The following is a 25,838-nucleotide window of genomic DNA, read 5'->3' as shown; positions in this document are numbered from 1 at the left end:
AGATTGATGATAGATTACACTGTTTTTTAAAGATTACTAAACAATACATTGACCTCGACACAAAACATACTACAACTAAAGGCCCGGCGAAACAGAACGCGTATTTTAGCGCCGCGCTAGGCGTTAGCGCTAGAAGAAAATCCTGACGCCGCGGTCTAGCGTCGAGTTGTGCTGTACCACAGTACAAATATGGACCAGTATGGAAACTAAGCCTAGTTTATAAAATAAATACCTACAGTTCGTCGAGCAATAGGGTTGTCACTATATTATTTTTTTATAATAGTGTTATTTATTTCTATTTTAGCATTTACTGTGCTGTAATGATCAATCAATCGATCCATATTTCTACTGTGGTTGTACTGGGTTACTACTGAGCGGTCACACAGAGCGCGTACGCTTGTCGCGACGCTCGGCGTTCTTGTCGCCGGGCGGTGTATTTTTTTAGATTTGCGTGCAATTGTCATTATATGGGTAAAATTACGCGCGCGAGTACGCGCTCTGTGTGTCCGCTTACTAGTAACTCAGTACTTACTACTACGGCGTCAGGATTTACTACTAGCGCTAACGCCCTAGCGCGGCGCTAAAATACGCGCATTGTGTAACCAGGCCTTTAATGTAGTGTTTTATATCTGGGACAATTTTAAATCAATGCCTAGATGGTATAGCAAATAATGTAGCATAGTGGCTAGTTCTTATAATATTTGTAGCTTTAAAAATATCGGATTAGATCAATCCTTTTCCAAATGATTTCCTATTCAACAACACTTATTAAAACAGATTACGATATTAGTAATATAAAAGAATTTCATTTTATTTCAACTTATAAAAAACTGATTACAACATAACAAAAACTTAACATCTTTCGAACACTTTGTACAAATCACAGAGGTTTGCAATTTGTAAAATGGCACCGTTGCTTACAAAACTAGTGGGCGGTAGGAAGTTCCTTCTGATTGCTGGAAAAATTATATGCTCCTGTTTCCAATGTTCTGACTTGATTACTTCTTCATTATCATCAGGATTGGGTTGTGAGTAGAAAATAGCGGTTTGTCGACTGAACGTGTCGAAGCATTCCTTCTCGGCCTGCCAGTTCACTTCAGTCACTAAACGCACGAGGAAAGTGGGTAAAGCGCCCATGAATGGTGTGTGACCATCTAAAACAAATATTATATATTAAAATTGCCATTTTCTACTTATCTGTAGTGGACACAAATATCCATTATGCGCCGTCCACGAAAATATAAATTCATAATTTAAGTGGCTCGGGACAGTAATTGTTTAAGGGGTCTCTTTAATTTTTAATTAAATTTGAATATGTTACTGAAATTGTTTTATAAGTGAAATAGTAAATAATTTAACATGTTAAACAAAAAAGATAAACGCATATGTAAATACATACACTTAGAAGTTGTGTGAACCAACAGCAAATAACAAGTAAATATATAAAAATAGTGTGAAAATCTTACCTAACAGTAGAGGCAATGCCACTAACTCCCCATTACTAGTCATTTCGAAAGAAAAATATTCTAACAGCATCGCTCTTTTGCTGACCAAGAGCTTGGTCATCTGCTGTGCCATTTCTCTCATATCACCTAACCAAGAAAAATAATACAATATTTCAGTTGTCCTCTAAAAAAAATCTTCAATGTTTCATTTTAAATGTATAATCAGGTTGAACACATAGTACTCTTTTCCACTCATTTCACATTGTTCTCGTGTCTCATTTCTCTTTTTACCAAAAATACAAAAAAATATTTTATTACCTAATTCTGGATTCCATTCAGCCTCTTGAGAACTAAGACCAAGTACAAATAACTCTTCTAAAGGTAGTGGATTTGATAATTTTATTAGTCCAAAATTTTGGAAATCATATAACAATGTCTCATAGAAAAGTTCCTCCCTGTAAGTAATACATAATATAACTAGATAAATATCATTCATTGACTTAAGTATAAAGTAAGAACAAATATACTCATAGCAGATAAATCGTTTTTGATAAAGTTTATTCATACCACCATGACACCTGGATTGATCGTAATTGCGATTGGAACCAGAATATTGAGCAAATCGATATCTATTAACACGCTTTTATTAGCTTCAGACGTATGTATGTTGGTATGTTAGTATGTAACGGAATCTTTGAACATGATTTTAACCCCCTTCAAAACGTCGGATTAACTCGAAATTTGGCATACTTATTAAGGACCGATGACAATTTAATATTTTAAACATTAATAATTTTGTACCATTGTCCTTATCAACATCCTCAGGATTAACGATTTTCAAGGCGAGATTGTTCAAGCACCTTCAGCAAAGTTCATCGCAACTTTAGATTGCAAATAATTATTGCTATTTAGTTTCAATAGGCGTAACTTTTATATCGTGATTTTTAGTTTAGAAAATAATAATGTTATTTCCCTATAACTCAAATGTTCTGAAACATATCTATAATGCCCTCTTGTAGAATGATTTTTAGGATTCCGTACTCAAAGGTTAAAACGAAACCCTCTGCGGTCTGTTCGTCTGTCGTTGGGCTTTATCTCTTAAATCGTAATAGATAGACACTTGATTTTTTTACAAACGATGAATAATGGTGGTCGCTATAACGAGAAATACTAAAAATTAATAAATAATTATAGTTCAAAAAACTAAAAAACACGCTTTTATGATAAAATCAACTAAAAAGTAGAAAATAATTTTCAATCTAAGAATCAATTAAGGAACAGTAAATAGTATCATTGTGGAAAAAGTGTGGGGTGCTCCATTTATCAGGTCCGAAAAGCAAAGATTTTATCATAAAAGCGTGTTTTTTAGTTTTTTGAACTATAATTATTTTATATTTGATTTTCTGACTTTGTAATATTTTTTTATTTTTGTAATTAATTTTTAGGTCAGCTAGAAATCAAAATTAGAATATAATATAACTTACGCTAGTCTTCTAGTATCACACAAGTAGAGTTTAGTAGAGTGTTGTATCAGTGACTTGTGACAGTCTATGCAAGCTATAAAAATGAGATTCGCCAATATTTCCCTTAAATTCGAATTGCAATTATTTTCAACATCCATTCGTAATTGCTTCACACTTGTGAGTTTCGTTTCTATTCTCTCGTAATGAAATGTTCTAGTTTTGAACGATTCCTGTGAAAAACAGAAGGCAATAATTATTAATTAAAGGTGGTAGAACCCTTTGTGGTTCGACTCCGGCGGCAACACCGCCACACCTATTTCTGTCTAATGACAGCAGTGTTAGGCGCTGCTGTGTTCCGTTTTGAAGGTAAGGGAGACATACTTTTCCGAGGCGTTCCAGCTTAGACCTCAGGGGTAGCGGCGCATCTGTGGCCGACCTCGGGTAGGAATATCTAATCCCATTGATTACAGATGTCCATGGGCGGCAGTAGCCACTTACCATCAAGTGGCCTGCATGCTCGTCTGCTACTCCTTAATTATAAAAAAAAAACAATAATAAAATAAAATTTTCAATTACAACAGTAAAATAAAGTATTTACACTTATATCCGAAAAACAAAGAAGAATACAGATGACGTCAAAATAAATAACAATTTAAAATTAAAAAAAAAATCGAACAGCAAATAAAACACCTATTGTATAAAATAAAATAAATAACCACTCATCCCGAACATTTAAAAATATCTTCTATTTTGTATTGAAAATGTGACATCAAAGTTAAAATAAATAAATATGTACCTTTGGATCTATATAAGTAATATTAGCTTGGTCTACAGCTGTGTGAGGTTTCCATTTTTCCTTACTATTACTCAAATTCTCATTCGGTTCGGATATTATGGAGTTTTCCAATAAATCTTCATCCTGATCCATTGTTTCGTCAATAACAATATTTGGAATCTTTTTAGAATCTTCTCTATTAGTCATCTCATTTAGTTTCTGTTCCATTTCAACATTATTTGGTTTAACTATTTCCAAATCCATTTCAGATTCAATAACTTTGGACTCAACAGGTTTATTTTCCAAAGGTTTTGTGGTCGCTTGAAAAAACTTATCAATTTTCTGTGTATCAGCATTAACGCGAACCAAATCTTTTGCGTAGACTTTAGCGCCATCTGTTGTTTTCTTCACGATTTCTTCGATCATCGTTGCGCCTGGTAAACGAGCCTGAAATTAAATAATTGCATCATCAAAGAAATAACACATACATTTAATAATTTGGCTGATTTTACACCCCTTTGACATTATGTAAAATATGTAAAATACGCAAGAAAATAAGTTTCCTAATTTAATGAAATAAATTGCCAACATAGTAAATTATATACTTAAGCGCCTGTTTTAGATCACTGTTTATATTTTTTATATATTTTCCTAGTACAAATAAAGCAAGGTTCTAAAGCCATGTTTTTGTATATATAAGTCTTTATATATTATCATTATTAAGTGTGGATTTACCTGTGTATACATAACTCTAGAAGAGTTACAACTAAGCAACTTATTTTCGATGCACGTTTTAATTTTATCGATGATTTGTTCCTCATACAGAAACTGTACCTCATGTTTGGTTGGATGTACGTTCACATCCACATTCCTGGGATCTGAAAAGTATCATTTTATAAGAATACAGAAAACTAATAAAATTTGGCAACCTTCCGATATTCGCCAAGAGATGGCGCTACATGATTGTGAATCACGCTATCGCAGTTTTTTAATTTATGCATAATCAATACTGCAAAATAATAATTATCCTATTAGTACATCTCCCTTTGCCATAACTGTTATAATGATTATGTTAATTTCTACTTTGAGCCAAAGGACATCTTTATGAAATTTAAATTGCATCTTTCAACTACAAAATCTTTAGGGTGCAAATTGAAAAGCCGAGACGACTGTTAGACCTTGTTCAGATATAGATATTATGATTTATGTACTAAGTTTTCAAATTGTATTTACTTACCCAATTCTAGACTGAGATAAACAAAGGCATGAGCGTTCTTTGGTAAGTAAGTTGAATACACAGAATCTACTGCTTTTCTTATGGCTGAAACAATAAGAAATGGTGCATTTTCTACACATTGTTTTCAGATTTTCATATCAAAAACTTATAAAACTTTGTTCTCTTCAAATTTTAGTTTTACAAACACTCACAAACACTTAGTATAGATAATAGATATAGAAATAATAGAGGCCTCTTAAAATAATAGTGTGCTTGAATCCAACAGAAATACAACAAAACTTACTACTAACATTGTGAGTCAACTAATCGATGGTTGATGAAAAGAAGCATGGTGCCCTTCTTGTGGGAATAATTCACATTTGTAACATATCCATGTAGGGTTAATTTCAAAGAAGGAACCTTTAAATCGATCTCCAATAGCTCTCGAGCTATTGAATTACCATGTATCTGAAAGAATATTTGTTTATCTTATAATAACAAACCCTTTATGTAATGTTTATTTGCAAACATTTCGAAAAAAAATTTAAGCGCATCGGCGCCACCTGCTGGCCAAACTATGGCCAAGACGTTATCCTATAAGTAAAAAATACTTCTTCAAAATAGCTGAAGCCGTTAAGACGTTAAGACGATTTTTTTTGTTTGGGTTGTAGCCGCCACTATTACCCCTTGGCGACACCCAAGAAGCCAAGAGGCAAAGAGCGTTTTCTCATATTTAAAACATTCAAATACATTGAATTCTATCATTTTTGTAACCAACATACTTACAATTCTAACATTCTCAATCACAGACGACTTTATAGGCGTTTTGACGTCTGTATTTTCCCCAAACTTCTTTAACGTGAACCCCACATGACTATTATGTATAGCGTAGCCCCCAACCACCTCCATGATATGTGTGTACTCCTCGTTAGGGCTCCGTAACGCACGCTTCCGAGCTATCACATTGTAGAACAGGTCTTCCACTGTTATTTGGGTACCATTGTTGCCTGCACATGCTTTTATAGGCCCTTTTAGCTTGCCGTTTTCGTATGACGCTCTGAAATAAGTTAGTTTTTATTTAACTCAAGTTCTACTTGTGAATGATGGCCCTAGCAGACTTGCTACTTTCAGCATTTGTTTTTTTTTTTCGATGGGGAAACCTTCGAAAGGTATCCGGTGCCGTGGGAGCGACACAGAGTTATGTGGGATTCTTACCGCACTAAAACCCCCCCGGTGGCCGTCCTCGGCGCTGCGTAAAGGACTCCGGGATCTCCAGAGGAACGCAACCAGAGTCCTCTTAGCACGTTGCCCCGTCGGGCTCCGTCCAGGTGAGCTTGCCGCTCGCCACACCGTCTGTTGTACACGACGGTATGCGACCACACATACCGCCCTCCTTCCCGGGGTCACTAACCGGGCGGTTCGAGCACCCACTCTTGCCGCCCGCAATCCCGGAAGCCCCTTTTAGTCGCCTCTTACGACAGGCAGGGGATACCGTAGCCCTATTCTGGTCCCGAAACTACAGAGACAGCTACTTTCAGCATTAGTGATTCCCAATTTGGTGATTGCATCAATGCTTTATTAATTTTGCAAATTCCCGGTTTTTGGTCATGGTAGAGGTTTTAAATTTATCCCTCATCTTTAGTTACTCACTGATGCTATGGTAAACAAAATACACACATTATTAATTACATTAATCTATCCACTGTTTTGCCTTTAACAATTGATGTTTGCCAACTAGAAATTGTCAATTTCCATTTGGCAATTTATATTTAGTAGTCTAAAACAGGATATAACGATTATTAATAATGTGTGACAGCAAATAATGTCTTTTACTATGTCTATTATACACAAAATTCTTAATACATACTTATAAGCACACTTATCAGCTGCAGTTTTAGTGAGTATTGTAAGGTGTGCAATATGGCTGATGCTGGCCAGTGCTTCTCCACGGAAACCATATGTATTGATGGCTTGCAAGTCCTCATACTCTCTCAACTTAGATGTAGTGAACCTCTCGCAGACTATGTCCAGGTTATCATTCCTGATCCCTGTTCCATTATCTTGGATCTGAAATTGACGAATCTTTCTTATTTGTACATTTTTTCCTGGACATAATAATGAAACGTCTAAAATCACACTATAAATGTAATATGTAATGGTCTAAAATGCGATTGTGAGGTGACTAATTAAGGTGCTTCTAATCTTTACTTTTCTATTATTATTGACTGTAATATATTAATTACTAATTATTATTTACTCTCTAAATCAGAATTACCTATTACTAAAATGAGTGAAAAACAATGATGGAGTTAATATTTTTAAAACAAAAATAGTTATTGAGTAGCAACAATTTAAATCAGGCAGATCACATATCGCGTTGTACAAGTCAGATGAACGTATCTACATTTTGTCAATTTTACAGGAGAGCAAAAAAGTATGAAAATTCATCACTTCAAACGTTACCAGATCATTAATAGAGATTAATATACAGTAGTTGAAATAAAAATATGTATTAATATGTTGTCCTACTTTTAGAGTTTGAAATATATAAAAAAAAATTTTATAAATGTTTACAAAGACAAAATATATATTTTTATTTATTCGGTATTTTATTTATTAAATATTGAATTGAATGCGTTACGTTGTCTTGCCACTTCATAAAGGATTACATTGTGAACCGTTTTGTAAAAAAAAACAATTTTTGTTTTTTATACATACATGCATCTGACTCTTACACCGCAATATAAGCAAATTATTAACACCATTTTAGACATATTAGTAATTATTCATTACCTGTAAATATTTTAAACCACCTGCTTTGACAGTTATGATTATATTTGTTGACTTGGCGTCTAAGCTGGAAAGAAATATATTCTATTTTACTTTTCACTATCATTTTGATAGGATTACAAATCTAGTTTCTGTAAAACAGCATAGTCCATGTCTTGTTTAGTTGTGAATGATTCCATATATTGAATTACATTGACAAGATCAACATCGACAAGATTCTATTGAGTATTTTTTTTTGTTTTATAATATGGAGTAGCAGACAAGCGTGCAGTCCACCTGATGGTAAGTGGCTACTGGCGCCTATGGACATCTGTAATCAACTCCAGATAAGATTAAATATTCGTACCGGAGGTCGGCCGCTGGGCCGACCTCCAGGGGTAGCGGTGCATCAGTATGCACCGCTACCCCTGAGGACCACGCTACCCGCTACCCGCTATGAGGACTAAGCTGGACCGCCTCGGAAAAGTATGTCTCCCTTCAAACCAGAACACAGCAGCGCTTAACACTGATGTTATTAGACAGAAATAGGTGTGGTGGTGGTGCCGCCGGGGTCGAACCACACCTTCAAAAATTAAATTAAATTTTATCTATTTACCAACATTTTTAAAAGTAGGTAAAGTGTCATAACTTTTAGACACTGAAAGATGATAATTAGGGATATCTCAACAGGAGAAATTTACAAATAATAACTTTAATTGAATTAAACAAAAATATTACCTGTTTTCAATGAGTTCTTTTAAAGCATTGGCCGGTCTTTGCACAATCTCACCCGCAGCTATTCTATTAACAACTTCTTCATCCAACTTTCGTATAAAACCGGGCTCTGACATTATTTTATAAACGTAAAATAATGTCAGAGCTAAGACTTTTAATTGAAAAACAACCTTTTACTTGCTTCTTATTTTTAGCGCCCTGTCTCTATTCGCCGCATAAATACCTCGTCGCTCGTCCGCATAAACGCTCATTTATTACGAATACATATTCTGGATTCAAATCACAATCGCTGAATTAAAATATTTCACATTCAAGATTATCTCAAATTTTTGATTTGGTTTGTTTTCGCGGTTGAAATAGTTTAATTTTCTCTTTGACATTGTCAAATGACATGACATTATCAAATGTCAAAGTCATTGAATTCCTTCTCAAATACCTTAAAAATACAGTCAATTAATGAATGACAGATTATAGACGAATCTGTGGTACAAACTCCGTTAGGAGTATCTGTATAGTTGTTCTGTGGGCACATACTGGGACTGAGTATATTTGTTCTGTGCTGGGACAATTTCGAGATTGACAGTTTGACTTTGTCAGTTTCCGTTTGGTATTTGATGTGAATTTGCGAAAATTGTACTTTTATGTATTTTGCTACTCGAGCTCGAAAGTATTTCTAAAATATATTGAGTATACTTCGTCTACAATAACGCAATAACGTTTTTTGATACTAGATACCAGTGATACCAAAAACTGTACCAATTGGTGTGCATTACTAATTAATATTGTTATAATTATAACATAAAATATTATATTTACTTCTTCAAGTTTTCGCTTTATCTTAGATATCTATTAGTTACATATTTGTTCGCCGAAATAACGCCGTATTTAATAAATAAAAAAAGCTGCAATAATTTAGTTGCCGCTTGATCTTAAAAATATTCAAGCAAAATGAGTGATTCTGATATGGACTATGACAGTGAAAAAGAAATAAAAGATTTGCGGGCAATAAGACAAGTGATAGCATCTGATGATTCCATAAGAAAGCCCCTCGCAATTGATTGTTCATCCGCGGCATCCACGTCAACGGCTCAAGTATCCAACGCCGTTCGAGACGAGGAGACTTCAAAGATAGACTACGCGTTAGCACTAAACAAACAGTGCGATGAAAAACTGCAGCGTCTCGAGAAAGTTCTAGAAAATCGCTTGAATGAATGTAGGGACAAGCTTAAAGTGGTTCGCGGCCAAAACATATCGGATGAGATGAGAAAGGAGTCATTCAGGTACATCAATTGCGGGAGACCCTACTTCAAGGACAAAGAAAATTTTATCGCGCCCGACAACAGTGACGCATTGATCATGGCTAAAAACAACATGTACGACTTCTCTAGCATCACTTCGGTGCCCGGCTGGACCCTACGAGACAAAGCGCAACTATGGAACCAACTTGAGAAAATGACAAAAAACTTGAAAAAAAGGGAGTTACAATCGCAGATAAGTGCACTAAAACGTGATGGGAAAAGCAAGAAATTCAGTGAAAAAGTTGCCAATGACAGGAAAATTGCATCGAAAAAAAAAGAACTTAGTAGACTTAGTAAGAAAAATCTGTATAAGTTGGCCTTGCCCATCGATAAGGACTATGATTGGGAGGAAATTACACATACCTTAGACCGGAGACACAGCGCTGCGGAGTACCGAGCTCTATGGAAATTATATCTACACCCCTCCATAAATAAAAGTAGTTGGTCGAAAGCGGAGCATCAGTTACTACAAAAAGTGGCACATGACAATGGACTCCAGGACTGGGACCTGATAGCCAAACAAATGGCAAACAATCGCACAGGATACCAATGCTTTGTTTATTTTCGCACAAACATGAATAATACATTTACAGGAAGGAAGTGGACAAGCGAAGAAGTAGCATACTTGTTAAGACTAATAGAGTATTACAAGGAAGACGACTACATTCCTTGGGTTAAAGTGGCATCCCTTATGGAAAACCGAACTAAAATTCAAATTTATAACAAGTACTCTAGACTCTTAGAACAGAGAAAAGGAAGATTTTTATTAGAAGAAGATGCTGTTATTCTCACCTGTGCAGATGACTTTGGTTCAGATTACAAGAAGATGACACAGTTTCTGCCGGGTCGGTCCATGGCGCAAATACGTGTCCGATATCAAGCTCTGATGAAAAACAGAGTTTCCACGGTTTGGACGGTAGAAGAAGATAAAAAATTACTCCAACTTTTAACTAATCAAGATAGTACTGCTAATTATGCGAGCATTACTAAATACTTCCCTGGCAAAGACCGTATTAACATACGAGCTAGGTATGTTACATTGGTTAAATGGATGAGAAGAAATCCTAATGCCGATATCGCAAAAGCACCTAGGCGAGGTGCTCGTCGTCTAGGACATGGCAAAGCTTCTGATAATTTAAATGTAGCAATAGAAAGCTTAAGAACTCGTATGCAAACTGAAGCTAACAAGAGAAAGTTTAAAGGAATTAATGATACTTCTTCAGAAGAAATGATAGAAGATGCTATAATGGCTGCATTAATAAATGAAAGAATTGGTAATGACACTCAAGCAGTTAATGATTCATCTGACTCGGAGCAGCCATCTTTTCTGAGAAATACTAATTATCAATTTAATTCAGTAAATGAGGGTAACTTGCAGAGAATACTTATTTTATTAAGAGCTAAGCTGGATGAAGAGCGTTTCCAAACTCGCCAATGTAAGAATAGTCCAAAGCTAACTAAAAAAGATGAAGGTTCATGCGTTATTAAGGTGAAGTCGTATTCAAAACAAAACAAAATAAAGAGCATAGAAATAGATTCAACTCCTGATATATGGGGCACACACACATTGAAACCTCTCGAGTATGTGTTGCCTCCACAATATGCAACAATCACAGGCTGCAGGAAGCTAATGACATACGTAGCTTCTAAGCATTGCAACAATAGTTTATTTAATCTTTCTTTATTAGCACGAAGAAATATACTTATACGAGAGCAGTTAGATATTTTGATGGAAAGGTTTAATACATTGTTCCTGTGGCCATTGCTACTTTCAAATGAAGGTCCAAATTTAGCAAATGTTATGAGAAGGGAACCTGGAGATCTGGCTGGACCCTCACAAAAAATTATATTATGCAGGGACATCAGTGATTGTGGTTATGAGATAAGTGAACAAAGTGTACCTGTAGTTGTCCCCTCAGATTCAGATGACGAGAACGAAACTTGTCTTGAAGTCAATATAAAGCGTAACAGATTTAATGTAAATGTAACACACTTTTAAGTACATGTGTAAGGATTTATTATTTATAAAATACTTTTAAATATTCCACATTTTAATAATAATATAACATAACTAAATAAGCATAGCCTTAGCTAGGGCAGGGACATAATATATTGCCATCCCATATGGCAAGAAAAATAGAACATGTATACATTATAAAGATCTTCAAATTGATTGACTAGGATAATTTATTTCTATAAAAACGTTGCTGTAAATGAGTTTTATAATAGGGTACTAAATTATATAATTATGTAGGTAATATATAACCCTCTAATCTTAAGATTGATCTGTTTGTATCTATCAATCTTAAAATAAACTAAAGAAATGAATAACTGATGATATGTAAATAATTTGTCTAATTCATTATACTTCTTTAAATGCATATTTTTTGTATAATAATTGAAATTTCTATTTTGTGTTTTAGCTTTTTAAAAGTACCAATGTACCTGTTTCTGTAAATATTATTATTATTAATGTAATGTCATATGGAAATAAAAAGGATGCTTGCATTTTTGTTGAAAAAAATCTTTAAAATAGTGCCCACTCTGTATATTGGTTATGCATAATATGAGTATATAACACTACCTTTTTATATGTTGCACCCAATGGTAATGTACTCTATTTCGATAAGTATTAAAATACTTAATAATTGTCTGTAATACAGATTAGAAAATAAGTTAGAAAAAAGTTTATACCTATAGGCTTTATTATAATACAATAGTGAAATGAGAGTTTGTAAATCATGTTACAGTAATTCCTTAATAAATCTCAGTTTCTGAAATTGAGTCTTATTTATATTTTTATTTACTTAAAGGTTTCTTGAAGCTTTATGGCAATCAGCCCCGCCACCTATTTCCGCGAAGCAAAGTCGTTTTCTACTAGTATTTCTATATTAAATAAACCTATATTTAAATACAATCTACCCCATGAGGTCAATGGCACCCACAAAAATCTACAACCCACTGCAGAGTATCACCAAAATCGAATCGAGTTTGTTTTATTGATGCAACTTTTATGAAATAATAAAATATCGTCGGAAAGTTTCCTAATATAATCCTTGAGGGGCAGTCCAGAAAGGGGGGAAAATATTACCTGCAATAGTAGTAAAGAGCATGGCAAGTCAATAAAAACAACATGTTATGACTAAAGTATATTAAAATATGAATTAAAATAAGGCATTACAATTCACATATTATAGATTCTTGATTACTTCCTAATTAATTAAATTACTAATATTTCTTAAAATAATGTTTTATGATGTTATGGAAAGGATATAAATAGTAATTTAAAATTTTCAATGGATCATTTTTATAAATTAAATAATTTTTATAATTTCATAAGAGATGAAAAGTAAGTTATGATACTTTCTCACTTGTCCGCATGAAAGTTCCATCAAAATTTTAACCGTTTCCCAAAACATAACCATTGTATAAAAAAAACTTTCTCCAAAAGAAAAATATGATAAGTTAAACCAATTGAATTATTTTGAAATCACAGACGTAAGTTTTTATTTATATTAAATACATAGAAGAATATTATTATAACGGAATCATAAATCATTTAAATTATGGATCACTATTACTTATACGAGAATAAGAAATGCAAAATATAACCTAATATCAAATTTTGAAACAATTACAATCGACAGGTATATTTTAGCTACACATATTTACAAACATTACAATTTCTTTGTATATTTATTTACACTAGAAAAATCAAGAAAATACTGATAAGGAAAATGCTAAAAGCATTTTGTGAAATAATCTATAATAGCTTAACTTTAATCCGTACATGTCAAACTATTGTTACAATCGAGAAATAGAATACATACATAATATCAGAAAAAAATTGGAAATTAAAACAGATTATGAAGCTGTTTTAATGTAACGTAAACGTAACAACGTAATAAGCTGTTTTAATGAATTTATCTTATCAATATACCAAAAGGCCTTCATCCATGGCAGTGATAATTAATTGTAAACATTTATTTAACTTGCATGTTTCCATTATGTTTGAAGAGATCACACTACACGTATGTTTGTATCCATAGACAAGGTAACCAGATAATTAGCCGTCCAGCCGAACTCGGCCGAAGATGCCCGAGCGCGCCTTTTTACTTGACACCGAGAAGTCACTGAATAGAAATGTCATAATTTTATTTTTTTGTACTAGTGACGTGAAGGAATACGTTGTATCGGTAAAATAGGTTCACATACTACATATTAAAAGTATTTTAGCCACAAATAATACGTAGATAATTTAAAATAAGCCAAATACCAAGGCGCTAAATTCGGACATGTATGCATGTCCATGGGCCGATTAGGACATTTTTTGTTTCGGGACATGTATACAAGTCGCAGGGCATCTAACTTTTAAACTTGCTTTTGTTATGTATGTAAGGGTAAATTATGATAGTAATCGACGATCGATCGAATGGTGGCAGTCGGTTTGAACTATCGAATGTAAACAGACTAAGTAGACAAGCTGATGTGAAAATGTGAAAGTCTTTAAATCTTTACCCTCCATATTGTGCCGAATGTACTGATTATTGGAAGTATAAAAATGTTAGATTTTATTTTGTTACTTTGTCTATGGAAAAGTGTAGCATTGTTATTGTAACTTTGATTCGTCATTACACTAACAGCAGTTTCGAGCACTTGTGATTTTAAATTATTTAATTTTTGATTGAATATTTGCTTATCATATATTCGAGAACGAATTTCTAAGCGTCTTTCAATGAATGAGATCTTTTAAAGCTACACTATGCTTAAAATTGAAAAAAATCGCTTGAACAGATCCATAGCTAAATTGAAATCAAATCCACAGTTCTTTTACGGGATCATTTCAATACAATCTTAAACTTAGATCATTTCTTCAGTGGAGATTAAAAGGGAATATGACCATCACATAGAGATAGTTCATTATGACCATTTTTAAACTCACAAACAAGGTTTCCCTGCGCTGCTAGTCATAGACACACATAAACGCAAATACTGTAACAGGTAAACCCAAAACGCACACATAGATCCATAATTCGGGATTACTCTTTGTATTAAATATAACCCTTTGAACGATACATTAGCATGAAAATCAAATGTTATTCATCATTATAGTTTATATACGCGTTAAGATAATCCCCCCCACTCTCCCCCATGTATTTGAGGGGTGGGGGTGCCGGCAGACAGACTGTAGTGGCAGCATTCTCTAGTTCCTTGCGACGTTTCCGATTCTTCTTGTCCCAGGGGGCGTATGGTATCTTCAGGTGGACTGTCTGTATGTGTAGTTTGACTGCACTGCTCTGTGTGAAGCGGCGGTTGCAATGCTGACATTGGTAGCGTTTTTCGCCTGTGTGTACCTGGAAAATAATTATGAATTTGTGGGAAGCCTTCATGATTCAGCTGGGATGGTATTCTACCACATTTTTTGCTGTCTTTTAACAACAGTGTAAAGCTGTTGCACTGTGGTGTGAAGGATAACAGGACGCTTTGTTTTTAATTTAAATCCTGTTGTTTTTGTACATTTATATATAGTTTACATATATTTATATGCAATTATAGTTTTAATTGAAATAAGGGACGAGCAGCCTGTTCACCTAATGGAATCTGTGGCCAACCCAAACAGCAATGAAGTCCCATTGTAAATTGGTTATGCTTAACATCATATTACTATCTTCGAGGACTATGATATAATTTCTCTTGGGTCGCTTAAATACAACAGCTGAACATAGCAGCACTTGACCCTGCTGTTATAAGATAGACATCGGTACAGTGATAGTACCTTCAGTTTTCTACCACAAAAAACACAAATAATTATATTTTCATGGTTTATAATACTCACAACTAAATGTCGATCTCTGTTGCTAACCATGCTGAACTTGCGGTCGCAGTGTGGACACGAATAAGGTTTCTCTTGCGTATGCGTTCTCATGTGCACCATTAGATTCGCATATTGCTGTAAAGTAAATATTTTTTTATGATATGAGATTTTTTATGATATTTATGAATTTATAATATGAGATCCTTACACTTACAGATAATTAATTTAATAAAAAATAATTCATATAGATATATCATAATCTATACATTGATTTTTATATAATTGAAGTACAATAACAACTGGATCACTTTTCTAATTTACTTCAAAGAAGGTGATTCTTAACTCAGTTTAATACTTTCATTTAATCTTTTTAATTCGTACAGTAAAAACTAATGCTTTTATACAACAATGTTTTCGTACATATTTCTACTCATACAATTTTTTCAAGTCTTTATTTTGTCTATATTTATTTACTAAGATCTATCATATCAAATATATCAAGAAGTAAATTGTATCTACAGTTACCTTGGTGATATGTCCGCAGATGTCACACATGTACCGCTTGAGGAAGTCAGCCCCGGGGTGAGCTGACTCGTAGTGTTTTCGAGCCGCCACGTCATTACGTAGCGTTTCTCCACACTGTAACACACAATTCAAATATACTTTGAAAATATAAGAAAAATAAGAATATTGAATTTATGTATAAGTTGTACATACAATATATTATATGTATAAAATGATGGGGTTTACAATGGTAGTGGTTCTTCTGTCTGTACTATTACATATTATTATTATTATTCTAGAGTTATTTTAATTCATTATTATTATTATATTATATACATATTGTTCATAAAATATAATTTACAATGATGTCAAAGTGGGAAGTATGTGTGAAGTTAGAGACTATACTGACCAGTTCGCAGTCGTTGGAGGTGGGAACGCCGTTGTTGACGACGTCGGTGGCGGCCAGGCCGCGCCCGCGTGGCCGCTTTCTCGTACGCACCGGTTTTGAAGAGCTGTAATTTATAGTTTTTAAATATTATGTAAACGTCATTGGTACCAGGCCCAGATTTAGAGGTCTAGAGGCCTTGGGGCAACAAAGGAGTGAAGGCCCCCAAAATGAACTCATTCGATTCCCGGCTAGGGAAAAAGTTATTTTAAAAAACTAATGATGCAGTTTTAGTTTTTATCAAAATCGGCCTCGTAACTCCTTTCAGCATTTTTCGCTAATCCTTATAGTTTCGGATTTGGCCCTGAAGGCCCGTTTTAAAAATTCACCCTGTATATCTTTTCCTTTGATACATTATCGACGAGTAACATAGGCTATATAATGTATATAGCAGTGTGCTCACATGTTGGTCTGCGCGTGCTTGGCGGAGCTGCCGAAGTGCGTGGTGTAGGCGGCGGCGCAGCGGAACTGGATGCCGCACTCCGCGCAGTACAGCGCGCGCGCGCTCGGCGCCGGCGCGCTCACCTCCTGCACACGAACCACTCAATATGTATACTCCGATTCATAATTACGTTTCTTTTTTTATAATATAGGAGTAGCGGACGAGCATGCAGTCCACCTGATGGTAAGTGATTACTGCCGCCCATGGACATCTGTAATGAAACCCAGATAGGATTAGATATACCTACCTGAGGTCGCCCATAGATGCGCCGCTACCCCTGAGTACTAAGCTGGAACGCCTCGGAAAAGTATGTCTCCCTTTCAACACCCTTCATGAGATGGCGCCACGAGTATTCTGAATTGAAGGTGGTAGAACCTTTTGCGGTTCGACTGCGGCGGCACCACCGCCACACCTATTTCTACCTTATAACAGCAGTGTTAGGCGCTGCTGTGTTCCGGTTTGAAGGATTTGGTAACAGAGACAGACTTTTCCGAGGCGTTCCAACTTAGTCCTCAGGGGTAGCGGCGCATCTGTGGCCGACCTCAGGTAAGAATATCTTAACGTATCGGGGGTTGATTACAGATGTCCATGGGTGGCAGTATACAATGCCGATCCGGTATTCGTTTTAAAAAAAATATTGTAACTGACAATTTGTAAGTGCCGCCGTTGACCTATACAAAAATAAATATATTTCATTTCATGCGTAAAATGACTGATTAAAATTTACCTGTACAGTGTGTGATCTCATCTTGTGGTAGTAGAGTCCCGTTTCGCTGACGAAGCTGTGGCCGCATAAATCACATATGAACGTCGACGGATGCTTTACGCGAACGTGTGTCAGTCTTGTTGATATTTTACTGAAAACACACATATTACGCAAATTAAAAAGCATACTATAGTCTGATTCATAATTAGGTGTCCAAAATGTAGATATGTGTAGGTATTGTAAACCTTAACAAATTAATAAGAAACAAAATCTTTAACAAACTTAACAAAAACAAAATATCGAAAAACTACACACAATTTAACAAACGTGCTATGACAACGAGAATACATTCGAGTTCGATCACGATCACGAAAATAAATAACATCAGCTACGAAACTTACAAATGGCAGCACAAGAAATGTTTTGGATCCCGATTGTGTTACCATTATCACATTTTAATTTTCTACCATAAACCTTGTTTTTTATTATTATTACTGTATGGAACGAAATTGAGGTAATATAAATATTAGAAAATGTGAATTGATCTTAATTTATCTAGATTATTATTTTATTACCGTTGTATTACTTTAATATCGTCAAAATTAAAAAAACTACCATTTGAAACGTACTTTCTTAATAGGTCAACCTTTGTTTACATATTGGACATCTAATTATGAATCGGACTATAAATACATGTAGTATACCTAAGTAGTTTACGATCTTGTTGATTATAAAGAAGATAAAACATTTTATCTATAAAAATATAAGATATAGAGAATTTCATTTAGAAATCTCTGAAGGTATTGAATAGTTGTTATAGTAAGTAAAAAGTAATACTACCCCTATGTGACTATCCATAAATTAGATGCCCATGAGTATTTGGCTTCTATATTAATCTGATTTTGAATTCTATAGTCGTCACAATTTAATAGGCCCATTTTGACACATGCCATCGCTAAGCACTAAGCATGTGAAATACAAATCGACAACGAAAGAAACCGATTTTTACATTTCGTACCTAAGTTTCGATTATTTGAAAGTAAATCGATTATGTTTTCTTCCGAATGCTTTGAAGCCGTAAGTTCCAGCTGTCACGTGGTCGTAAACTGCCTACTAAAAAGTTACTTTAAAACCATAATGACATTAGGATGGCATGTCTCTGTGTTAGGATGGCATGGCCCATTAAATTGTGACGACTATCTTTATATACAGGGTGAATTTTTAAAACGGGCCTTCAGGGCCAAATCCGAAACTATAAGGATTAGCGAAAAATGCTAAAAGGAGTTACGAGGCCGATTTTGATAAAAACTAAAACTGCATCATTACTTTTTTAAAATAACTTTTTGCACCCTCTATATTATTCCACTATCTGATAGCGTTGCTTATAAGTATCAAAATCTGGAAAGTAATGATAAATGACAAACTAAAGGAAAAGCCTCAATTTTAAGAAAATACATATTTTTTCATATTAATTTGGCAGTTAAGTTCCCGCCATTCATCAATTTAAACATTTCGTGTATTAACATTTTTTTGGCTCAATGTTTCTAATCATTCGAAATGGACGTTTTGTTTCCCAATAATTTATATTTTTATGCCCGACTTAGCTAAGGTTATTTTTAGGACCATTAAAATAGATTTACTTGCTATGGGCGGAGTTTCGTTTAATACAGATGTAAAGTTGACAATTTGCGAGAATAACTTTTTAGAGTCAAATCCGAGTGATTACTAAAAAAAGAGATATAGAAAATCATATTTAACGTTGAAACGAAGTTGTAAACAACAAACAATAAGAATTTACTATTTAATCAGTTATCTATTTTCATTAAAAAATAAATCCTAAAAACGGCGGTAACTTATTTGCTAAACTATTACTTTCTCATACTAAGCCGCATGTCATAGTCATAACATCGAATAATTAGTTGATTAACCAACAAATTCTTCAAAGGTATGACTTATGTCTGTTTCTAAAGAATTATACATAAATCATTTGTTATGTATAATCCTTAAGGATTAGTATGCTAATGTATGGAAAAATACGTATTTTCTTCAAAATTTTCCTTTTCCTTTAATTTGTCACATAACATTACTTCCCAGAATTTGATCCTTATAAGCGACACTATCAGATAGTAGGATAATATAGAGGTGTCATTTTTTTTAAAATGAACTCGTTCGATTCCCGGCTAAGGAAAAAAATATTTTAAAAAAGTAATGATGCAGTTTTAGTTTTTATCAAAATCGGCCTCGTAACTCCTTTCAGCATTTTTCGCTAATCCTTATAGTTTCGGATTTGGCCCTGAAGGCCCGTTTTAAAAATTCACCCTGTATATATTTCTCATGTTCGTGTGTATGTCTCTGAACTCCTCCTAAACGACTGGACTGATTTTGATGAAATTTGTTGTGTGTGTTCAAGGGGACTTGGGAATGGTTTAGATTCACAATTTAGTCCATGGGAATAGGTTTTTTTAATTAATTTTTAATTCGTAAGTAGTTGTTGATTTTGGAATGTTTCACATTGGATTCGACAGACTTCGCTACCATCGCATTTTCAAATGTTCTATCTATTTTTCAAACCCGTAAATAATAAGGTTGTTCACCCTTACCATTTTTTTATTTATATGGCAATACAACGTTTGCCGGGTCAGCTAGTAGTTACTACAAAATGATATGATAACTTACTTGAAAACCATTTCACAATGTGGGCACTTGAATGTTACGTTTTTATGGAATTGATAGTGCATATGCGCCGAACCCCTGAAATATATATTAACAACATTTTAATATAAATAGAAATGATAATAATTGATAAGGTCTCTTGTGGATTGTTAAAGTAATAGCTATAGTCTACTTCACCGACGTCCGTTATTAATAATCAATCTATCCATTGTTTTGCCTATCAAAAGACATTTGACAATTAGTTCATAGTAGATAATGTCAAATTTCAATCTTTGGTAGGAATAAATATAGTTCAAAAAACTAAAAAAACACGCTTTTATGATAAAATCAACTAAGTGCTCCATTTATCAGGTTCGAAAAGCGCCCCACACTTTTTCCACAATTATACTATTTACTGTTCCTTAATTGATTCTCAGATTGAAAATTACGTTTAAAGTGGATTGAAATCGGGTTCAAAGATTCCGTTGCTTGTTACTTACATACATACCTACATACGTACATACATACATACATACAACCCAAGCTAATAAAAGCGTCTTAAAAATAGGATAGATCGATTATTAACATCGGATGTAATAAGTCCCAATTGAAAATAACACAAATTTTACATTTGACAATGTACATAATAAAATTCTTTACAAATATTTTTTTTAATTCATTTAGCAATTAATTCATTATTTTGACAATAGTAGTATAAATTAGTAAATTAGTATAACTAGATTATACTTAAACTTAGATTAAAACCACCCACCTGTTATAACATGTGTAAGTGCACTTCCTACAAGAGTATTTGTATGTGTGGCAGATCCTCATATGTTTGTACATCTTTCTCGTATTCATGAAGTGCAGTTTACACATGTCACACTGCAGTGGTCCGGATTGGGTCTGAAATAGAAACAATATAAAATTTTTCACTTGTTGTAAAATCCTTACAAGGTTTGTCAGAATAAGTTTGATATTTTTTTCGTCATCATCGTCATTAACCCATTACTGTCCCACTGCTGAGCATGGGTCTCCTCTCAGAATTAAGGATTAGGCCATAGTCCACCGCGTTGGCCAAGTGCGTATTGGTAGACTTCACATACCTTTGAGATTCTTTTTTATAAATCTCTCATGCAGGTTTCCAAACGATGTTTTCCTTCACCGTTTAGTAAGTGATAATTAAATTCTAATATGTACATAACTTTGAAAATTCAGTGGTGGCCTGGGATTTGAACCTCGGACCCCTCGATCGAGAGGCCGAGTTTCTTAACCACTAGTCTATCACTGCTTAACTTTTTATTAGTATGTAAAGACGTTATTTCCGATTGCAATGTTGTATGCTAGAAATAACCTTAAGAGTTCAGAAAGGGTGGTTATTTTGAAATCAAAGTGAATTTAAAGATCTCCTGTTAGGTTAGGTGATCATTATTGGAGAAGGGACATGGTCATCAGAGCATCAAATTATCAAATTTTAGTTTGAAACTTGTGTATAGGCTAGATGAGAATTTGCTGACAGTCCAGAAAGTGGTAGAACCCTTTGTGGTTCGACTCCCGCGGCACCACCGCCACACCTATTTCTACCTAATAACAGCAGTGTTAGGCGCTGCTGTGTTCCGGTTTGAAGGGTGTGGTAAGGGAGACAGACTTTTCTGAGGCGTTCCAGCTTAGTCCTCAGGGGTAGCGGCGCATCTGCGCCGACCTTAGGTAGGAATATCTAATCCTATCTGGGGTTGATTACAGATGTACATGGGCGGCAGTAGCCACTTACCATCAGGTGGACTGCATGCTCGTCTGCTACTCCTATATTATAAAAAAAAAAGAAAGAAGCTGTGAAAGCACTTTTTTCACAGCAATCATGAAGACATTCATATTCACTACTTTAAAATAACTAGTAAAAAACAAAAAATACAGAACCCTTACAGGATCATGTTTTTGCATATGCTTGCTGTACGTCGACAACTCCCGGAAACCTCTGTAACACAACTGGCATTTGAAGCTGGATTCCTTATAATTCCTTGAGTTTTTCCTTTGCTGGATCAGCTCGTACTGCTCTTCCTGTGGTATTGGTGTTTGTTTCGGGAAGTCCTTGGGCACTCGGGATGGTTTCCGTACTGGTTTCAACGCTAGTACCCGCTTATTTCTGTTACCACCACGATTGCTAAGCCAACTGGGCCTTGAGTTTGATTCGTACCAATTGGAGTTCTTCTTTTTGCCTTTCTGTAAATGTGTCCATATGTAATGTTGCTTTGCTGATGTCCTGAAATATAAATTTACACAGCAATTTTATTTAATTGTAGGTTTTGAGAACTTGATACAACAGTTACCAAACAGTTCTTTTACATAAAATAATTCCAGTTACAATATGTCATTGCAAGTGTTTCTTAAAAGATACCCCTGGGCATTGGTATGGAATAGTATCCTTGGGGGAACGAATATCGTGAGTACCCGTTACATAATAATAAACATAAATAAACGCTTTCTACACTCACATCCCCACACTAGGATTCCCTGTGTAGTGGGTGCCATGGACACACACATAGACAAATACACAAACACCCAGACCAAGAAACAGAAATCTATATTCATCATTAGGATATCTGTCTGGCCGGGGATCGAACCCAGGACCCTCTGCGCGTCAGACCGGTATATTAACCGCTCCGCCACGCGGGTCATCATAAATTTAAAGATCTAAGTTGTTGCACATTATCTCATTATTGTTTAAAAACAACACTCAAAAATAATAAAAGAAAACAACAAACATACTTATCATAAGAAACCTCTGGACACTTCTTGCAAACATACTTGTACATATGTTTGTCGGATATGTGTGTTTTCAACAGAAACTCAGTCTTATAGTAGTAACAACATAGTGCACAATAGAATGTACCACTTGTGTGCTGCAAATAAAATGAGTATTTAGATAATACATATAATAATAAAGATGTCATATTCATAACTATATTGTATCATTTCCCTTTTCTGCTTTTTACATAAAAGGTGTAAATATTTTAGTGGTATGTGTTGAAGCACGTTGTACAAAAAAAATGAATCTCACGTTACTATTGCAATATTTTTTTTCAAATATCATATCAAATTAATAAATAATAAAAAAGTCACGTAAATAACAACAACTTTATTATTTGCTTAGCTCCAATACATAGTATATAATTTTTTTTATAATTTCAAGTATAGTTCGCGTAAAACTAGTCTGCTCTGAATATAGAAATGGATCTCGTCGCGGGTCGCCACAACAAATTGTATGACTACACCTGCTCGCAACAACTGCAGAGCAGACTAGCAGTTTGGTGCAGACTATATATATTATAGTATATAAAAATTTACATACAGTGTCATGCATACGCATGTGAACTTGCAAGCGGTTTACATTGTGGTAGGACTTCTGACAAGTTGTACACCTGAATTTGCCCTGACCGAACATTTTGTAAATGTCCACAACAGCCTTAATCTCTTGCATGGATAGTGGTGTCACAGTAGCGTATTCCTCCTCAAACTGACACCCATCTACATCATCTTGTTCCTCACTTAATTTCTGCTCACTATCTTTAGTTATGACATTGCCTAAATGATCATACTCCTTATCACTATTAACCCCAAAAATATTATCAAACAACATCTCTATATTATTATCAGGTGCTGCCTCAACATTCGTTTCAGTCGTTAACGGTTCAACCTCCGGTTCGGCGGTTGGAAAATCATCGTTATCAACATCCATATGAGATGATTCATCGAGTAAATTATCATAAGCCGTCTCTGGCTCTTCTTGTTTGACTTCATCACTATCTTTAGGTACTTCTGGTATTATAGGCACTTCAAATATTACGTAAGGTTCGATTGTACTGCAGTGTTGCACTGGTATGACATCACCTGTATGCACTATTGAGCGAATCTGTTTCACCCATTTGAATTTTACAGTCTCATAATGAGCATTTGCTAAATTTAAATATGATAGAGGAGGAACTATGTTTATCTCTTGACGGTTTAATGTTTCTAACATTGATGTGTCAACCTGTGAACAAACAAGTTATGAAATATCTCTAAAATTTAAGTAAAGAAAATAACATTTATTGAACTTTTAATTCAACACACACAAAAAGTAGGTACTTAGTTATGTATTCTAGAGACAAGAAGGGTGATTTGGATATGTACCTAATTTATATAGTATATATTTAGTAATAGCTTAATATTAGATCACAAAACTTAATATGGCCATTATTTTCTGTATGTTGTTTTGTATTTGGCCCTTATTCACATAAGTGTTATTGCTGGCATTGTATGTGGCTTCAATTTATTCTTACCTCGCTATTTCTACTCAGTAATTCCAGCATGGCATAATAAGCTATATGGCACTTATCTCTGAATTTCTTAAACCGTCTTATATAAGCTACACATTCCACACATAAGTATTCTGGAAATCCTTTTCCTTTTGATATCTGTAATAAAAATTTGAATACAGGTTTAATTCTCTCACACCACATATGAATCCTAATATAGATAGAAGTTTGCAGAACCCTTTGTGGTGCGATTTCAGTGGCACCATTGCCATACATATTACTATACAATAACAGCAATGGTAAGCTGTTGTGTTCTGGTTTGAAGTGTATGGTCAATTAGACATTTTCCAAGCTTTATAATAACCCAATCATTATTTTATGTAATACTTTAAAGACTTTTTTGAAAAGTAGAAATAGAAATAGTAGTAGAAATGGTTGTTGTTTTACGGCAGTAAAAGGATTAACACGAACAGTTTTAACTTACTGAAACCACCAAGGTGCGACGGTGGTCAGTGCATAAAAAAATATATAGTTCTAGTACTAAGCTTTACAACCATTATGACAAGTTTAAAGCAACAAATCTTTCATTTTACGTGCTTAAACTACTACAACTATTACTTATAGGGTCTAAGACATAATCATTGATATGTAAAGTGTTGCAGCAGCTATTAGTTCCGAAAACACTAAGTACTTTGCTGTTTTGAAGCAACTCTAACAGATGACGAAACTTCGTGAAGCATTGATACTTATATAACAGAATCTTCAATAGGTAAGAACAAACAATACTTAGGAGTTAAATACCTTGAGGCCCGACACCAAATTATAATCTTTTCGTAAATTCTCGATTGCCATACTATGCAACTTAACCCCTGTTCGTAAACACACCGCACACGCCTTTAAGTCCCTCATCTCTTCATGTATAGTCACAAATCATTCACAATAAGGCATATAAAACATCGCCAATATATAGCATCTATGTACTATATAAATTTCCAATTGAACAAAATATCACAAACACAACAGTAATATTTCTTGTAAATGACAGCCAAATCAAATCAGAAATCAGTTAGTGTTGCCATGGTAATTTCATAGCTAATATAATATACGGAAAGTTTTTTTTTTTTGAATAGTGTTTTACGGCTTTGGCTCTTTGCCTTTCAACCTAACTTTTGTAAATTTTTTGTGAGTTGCTCTCGACCGTAGACAAATTGCATTGTAGTCTAAAATATGGTCTGACGACTAATGTGTTTACGGACATAATATTTTTTCTAGGACAAG

At 34.4% G+C, this 25,838-nt stretch overlaps 3 protein-coding genes across 3 annotated transcripts; 1 reads left to right on the top strand and 2 right to left on the bottom strand.

Annotated features, from left to right (window-relative positions):
* Nucleotides 1–788: 788 nt before the first annotated feature.
* On the bottom strand, nt 789–8,789 carry Mlh1 (DNA mismatch repair ATPase Mlh1). The gene is made up of 12 exons (XM_073078714.1): nt 8,407–8,789; nt 7,693–7,756; nt 6,767–6,966; nt 5,686–5,956; nt 5,211–5,367; nt 4,921–5,004; nt 4,419–4,561; nt 3,705–4,130; nt 2,930–3,138; nt 1,764–1,900; nt 1,467–1,592; nt 789–1,154 (listed from the first exon to the last, which is right to left on the bottom strand). Exons 1-12 carry the CDS (start codon nt 8,517–8,519, stop codon nt 853–855), a joined length of 2,232 nt encoding a protein of 743 aa, XP_072934815.1. The 5' UTR covers nt 8,520–8,789; the 3' UTR covers nt 789–852.
* A 212-nt stretch (nt 8,790–9,001) lies between these two features.
* On the top strand, nt 9,002–12,491 carry Pbp95 (proximal sequence element A Pbp95). The gene has a single exon (XM_073078708.1). It carries the CDS (start codon nt 9,352–9,354, stop codon nt 11,698–11,700), a length of 2,349 nt encoding a protein of 782 aa, XP_072934809.1. The 5' UTR covers nt 9,002–9,351; the 3' UTR covers nt 11,701–12,491.
* Nucleotides 12,492–12,837: 346 nt separating this feature from the next.
* LOC140746567 (uncharacterized) lies at nt 12,838–25,614 on the bottom strand. Its single transcript, XM_073078703.1, has 13 exons — nt 25,362–25,614; nt 24,585–24,719; nt 23,615–24,295; nt 23,032–23,165; nt 22,189–22,525; nt 21,038–21,171; nt 20,290–20,364; nt 17,635–17,764; nt 16,869–16,993; nt 16,430–16,532; nt 16,042–16,155; nt 15,538–15,651; nt 12,838–15,055 (listed from the first exon to the last, which is right to left on the bottom strand). Exons 1-13 carry the CDS (start codon nt 25,467–25,469, stop codon nt 14,798–14,800), a joined length of 2,448 nt encoding a protein of 815 aa, XP_072934804.1. The 5' UTR covers nt 25,470–25,614; the 3' UTR covers nt 12,838–14,797.
* Between the last annotated feature and the right edge of the window lie 224 nt (nt 25,615–25,838).

This window comes from Epargyreus clarus, unplaced genomic scaffold, assembly GCF_041222505.1.
Source record: "Epargyreus clarus isolate Ecla_fem2 unplaced genomic scaffold, WU_Ecla_fem_2.2 ptg000002l, whole genome shotgun sequence".
NCBI lineage: Eukaryota > Metazoa > Arthropoda > Insecta > Lepidoptera > Hesperiidae > Epargyreus > Epargyreus clarus.
This window is presented reverse-complemented; position numbering and strand designations above follow the sequence as displayed.

Excerpts from the sequence above, each read along its gene's own strand:
- Mlh1 (XM_073078714.1), bottom strand. The coding sequence starts at position 8,519 with ATGTCAGAGCCCGGTTTTATACGAAAGTTGGATGAAGAAGTTGTTAAT. Across the intron at positions 4,131-4,418 it reads CTAGAGTTATGTATACACAG|GCTCGTTTACCAGGCGCAAC; the intron begins GTAAATCCACAC and ends ATTTAATTTCAG. Across the intron at positions 1,901-2,929 it reads TGTGATACTAGAAGACTAGC|GGAGGAACTTTTCTATGAGA; the intron begins GTAAGTTATATT and ends TATTACTTACAG.
- Pbp95 (XM_073078708.1), top strand. The coding sequence starts at position 9,352 with ATGAGTGATTCTGATATGGACTATGACAGTGAAAAAGAAATAAAAGAT.
- LOC140746567 (XM_073078703.1), bottom strand. The coding sequence starts at position 25,469 with ATGAGGGACTTAAAGGCGTGTGCGGTGTGTTTACGAACAGGGGTTAAG. Across the intron at positions 16,994-17,634 it reads TGAGATCACACACTGTACAG|GAGGTGAGCGCGCCGGCGCC; the intron begins GTAAATTTTAAT and ends GTTCGTGTGCAG. Across the intron at positions 15,056-15,537 it reads ACAGAGATCGACATTTAGTT|GTACACACAGGCGAAAAACG; the intron begins GTGAGTATTATA and ends ATTATTTTCCAG.